We start from the raw sequence: 3,964 nt of genomic DNA, 5'->3' as shown, positions 1-3,964 counted from the left end.
TTTTGATGGAATATCAAGTATCAACTCCAACCCACGCCCTTAAGGTTAGTTGTCTTTTCAATTTTATGTAGATGGGATAGTTTGTCTCGTGTATACTCTCATGTCAAACTTTCGGCTTTGTTAGCTCTTTATCGCTAGCATAGGTCTCATTGTAATAAAGCGAACATGCTCGCACTTGTGAATTTTGCTATTGATACCACATAATACCACTTATTTCATCCAAAAAAAAAAAATTCAATTCGGCAAACTCAAGAACAAACTATAAAGCACCAAGTCAACATTTGTGAAGGAGATGTCCCAGAGAAGATAACTCTTTTTTTTTTCTTTTTTTCTTTTTTTTTTTTGTAATCAAAAACTAATCATTGGTGCTATATTTTCGAACAAGAAATTTGCGTTACAAGTTACAAGAAGCCGCAGCTAAACGATTTAGCAAAGCAAAACAAATTCAACTTAACCTGACAAGTGCAGGAGACACATGTTTAAGGAAGCTGATCCGCCAAAGTTGTTCATTTACATCTAAGAGGCTGATCACTTTCAAAATTGTCCAATTGGTACTATGATGAGTGGTGATTCTATTTCTCGCTAAATCATAGCAAGTTGAAGGTTTATTTCACAATTTAGCATCTGCACATCCTCTTTCATTCCATGAACTGATTTTCAACAGCAGGCCTTCCACTAAAGATTCTATGTCTTGCTTCAATGGCCTGTAACATCCAAATGCACAAATGTTTAAGTTCCACAAGGTATCTTTTACATTCTGAAGAATGCTATCAACCTCCTAGTCCTAAGTTTATTTGATTCAAATAGCATCGTAATTCATTCTCTCTCATGATTTGAAGAGTGACATAAAGCAGTAACTAATAAGAAATTGAATGTTGGGTCTAACTCAACCCCAAAAGCTAGCTCATGAGAATTGCTCAAAGACATCTGCATTTTCTATCGACCTATGTGGGACACTTAACAATATCCAAAAGAAAGTGCCACACAAATTACAAAACAACGTAAGAGTTGAATAGTTGCGAACCTGTTTTTCCCAATTGGTGAGGCCTGTGATAAGGGAAAGCGAAATAGATTGCACAGTTGCTCCAGCCACCAATCCAATCCAAAGGCCTTTGCCTTTTAGATGCAAAACAAATCCCAGCAATAGAGCCGTTGGAATTCCAACCAAATAATATGCTCCAAGATTCACATAGGCTCCAATATGCTGCCACCCACTTCCTCTGGCAACTCCTGATACAATTTGCAAGTCACTTCAAAAGACAACTTTTTGTTTTCTGTTTGACCAAATTAATTACTCATGTTTTCAAAATAATAAAGCAGGAATAACTCTTTTAATCTTCAGTTATGGTGTAAAAACTTAACTGCAATATCCGATTTAATTGAACTGCTGTTGTAAAAAGTCTTTTACATTGCCAATGTATACTCATCCTTTTCAATTTATGTGATACATTTTACTTATTAGTCAATTTAAAAAAGAATGATACAATTTTATATTTGGAAAAATAATTTTAAACTTTTTATTTTATCCATTTTAAAGTATTTATAGTCACAAAAATATTAAGGCCCGGCAAAACCTTTACCCTGTAAGCTTTTAATGTCATATGTTTTTTTTTTCTTTTAAACTCCGTGCCGAGTCAAACTACGTCACATATATTCAAATGGAGGGAGTATAACTTAAGTCCGAGAAAAGCTTAAGCTCTCTGCATGACATTGCATAAATTTACACTATCAAACCTGACATAACCAGTTAAATTGAATTTTGTATGAGATTTCTTTATACAATTAGTATATAAAACTTAAATCATTTCAATAGATAACCTGATAATACGGCTTGGGTGCCATCCATGATGATTGAGATGCAAAGAACAGGAGTAATTTCTGCTACATAAGTGATTACTTCTTTCTCATAGGTAAATACATAGCCCCATACATGGCGGACCACGAATATAGAAATACTTGCAAGAACAACCTCTGTGACAGAAAGAATTAGCACAGCGCCAAGAGCAACTTTCGCGGCCTGTGGCCTCCCCGCTCCAAGCTCATTTGAAACACGAGTGCTGCAATATTTTTTACTTGAAAATTTGCATATTTATCTCAATACTTCTAACGGAATCAGATAAATGCTTGGTTGATAAGACAGGATCAAACCTTGCAGCGGCACCGAAAGAATAAGGTATATGGTAGTGCACTGAAGTGGTTGTAAAGCTACTCTCCAAGAAGATTAGACCATGAAAAGTGCATCAGTATATGATCATTACAGACATCCGAAGATCAAAAAACGCACAGACAAAGATTAAGGGTGTGTTTAGTATGACATAAGTCATTTTCCAAAAAATGACTTATTTTTGGGACAATATTTTTCGTCTTACCAAAGATACCATACCCTAAGTGATAAAAGGAAGCATACCATATGGATAGAACGGAAGTCTCTAGCGCTGGATTTGGCAACAGACCAGAGAGGAGAATGATTAGTTCAAACGACCACCATTCCAAGCTATAGCAATTGTAACAAAAAAGTTGAAGTAATATATTAGGGATCAAGAGACAGAAACATGGCTAAACTCGATCATGAAGGAATATATGTATGTATGTTTTGCTATTGAAATTAGTTACCAAACCATTACAGCAGATGGGATAGCAAAGCGGAAGAAGTCCCCTATAGTCAGAAAAACATCTCTAGAGAATGAAGCCCGAGTTTCTGCACAAGCTGATGAGTACTTCACATAAAGCATAAGCAAGATCACATTCAGCCAATAGGATAAACCAATTGACATTGCTGCTCCAGCGTTCCCCAAATCCAATTTGAATATAAAAACCCAACATATCGGCACTTGGAAGCATAAAGATACAACAGCACTCAAAAGCATTGGTAGGATTAAACTCTGTGCCTGCAGGTACCGGACAAGTGACTGAAGAATAGCATATGGAAATAGCGTAGGAATGAGCCAAATCGTGTATTTTCCAGCTTCAGTTGCGATTTCAGGATCTTGGCCCATCAATATAAGAAGCCTATCCGTGAAGATCCACAGAACAGAAACTGGTATGCATACAAGGAATAGACAAATAATTGCACCATAAGTAAAAGTTCCAAGTTTTCGATATTGTCCTGCGCCATATGCCTGCCCACATAGAGTCTCCAGTGCACTAGCCATGCCAAACTGTTCCATAGATTAAATGTATTGAAAAAAGTGCTAGAATGCAAAAAGAGATACTCAACTAATTAAGGAGACTTACAAGAAGACTGAAGCCGGTAACATTGGAAAGTGAAGTAGCAATAGAAGCACTAGAAAGTTGAAGTTCACCAAGATGACCCAACATTATCATTGGTGAAACGCGCAAAAGGTACTGTGACACCGTCACCACTATCATCGGCATTGCTATCCGACTCACCTCCTTCACCTCCTTCCCAAACACTACCTTATTATTATTATTATTATTATTATTATTATTATTATTCACATCCAGCAGTGCCTCTTCCATCGCCGGCATAGTACTATTTTACTGTATGTTACTCTGTTCTCCAAAGTAAAACAGTTCTAAGTTTGTATTGAACTTGCTCTATGGAGTATATTTTAGATACTTAAATGGTTGTGAGAACGGTGAAAGTTGATGAGCAGCTCGCTTATGAGTTTTCCTAGCTCTAGCTGATGGCGGAGTCTCAATTATCATAGTATAGTACCTGGTATATTAGTACTACTCATTTGGCAATGATGATAATTTCTTAGAAGAAATATTTAAAAAGGTGACCGATCTTTCTGCTTATCATTTTATGATATAGTTTTATATTTATGGGATATTATTTTCTTATTAGTAGTTCGTTCTAGAAAGAATAATATTTTAAATATCTAAAAATAATTATAATTTTTAAAGTTGTTATTATTATTATTATTATTATTATTATTATTATTATTATTATTATTATTATTAATAGCATATTTTTATACCATATAAATATTCAGACATG

The 3,964-nt window shown here is 35.2% G+C and overlaps 1 protein-coding gene across 1 annotated transcript; it reads right to left on the bottom strand.

Annotated features, from left to right (window-relative positions):
• Positions 1-295: 295 nt before the first annotated feature.
• On the bottom strand, positions 296-3,716 carry LOC104109063 (protein DETOXIFICATION 14-like). The gene is made up of 7 exons (XM_009618255.4): positions 3,235-3,716; positions 2,614-3,158; positions 2,408-2,494; positions 2,149-2,205; positions 1,819-2,057; positions 1,025-1,230; positions 296-704 (listed from the first exon to the last, which is right to left on the bottom strand). Exons 1-7 carry the CDS (start codon positions 3,487-3,489, stop codon positions 639-641), a joined length of 1,455 nt encoding a protein of 484 aa, XP_009616550.1. The 5' UTR covers positions 3,490-3,716; the 3' UTR covers positions 296-638.
• Positions 3,717-3,964: the final 248 nt, after the last annotated feature.

The sequence above is a fragment of the Nicotiana tomentosiformis genome, chromosome 2 (genome assembly GCF_000390325.3).
Source record: "Nicotiana tomentosiformis chromosome 2, ASM39032v3, whole genome shotgun sequence".
Classification (NCBI taxonomy): Eukaryota; Viridiplantae; Streptophyta; class Magnoliopsida; order Solanales; family Solanaceae; genus Nicotiana; species Nicotiana tomentosiformis.
Note: the sequence above shows the minus strand (reverse complement) of the source record. Positions and strands in the feature narration are given on the sequence as shown.

Coding starts and splice junctions, on each gene's coding strand:
- LOC104109063 (XM_009618255.4), bottom strand. CDS start 3,489: ATGCCGGCGATGGAAGAGGCACTGCTGGATGTGAATAATAATAATAAT. Junction 3,159..3,234: donor TTACCGGCTTCAGTCTTCTT/GTAAGTCTCCTT, acceptor TCTATGGAACAG/TTTGGCATGGCTAGTGCACT. Junction 705..1,024: donor TCACCAATTGGGAAAAACAG/GTTCGCAACTAT, acceptor TGGATGTTACAG/GCCATTGAAGCAAGACATAG.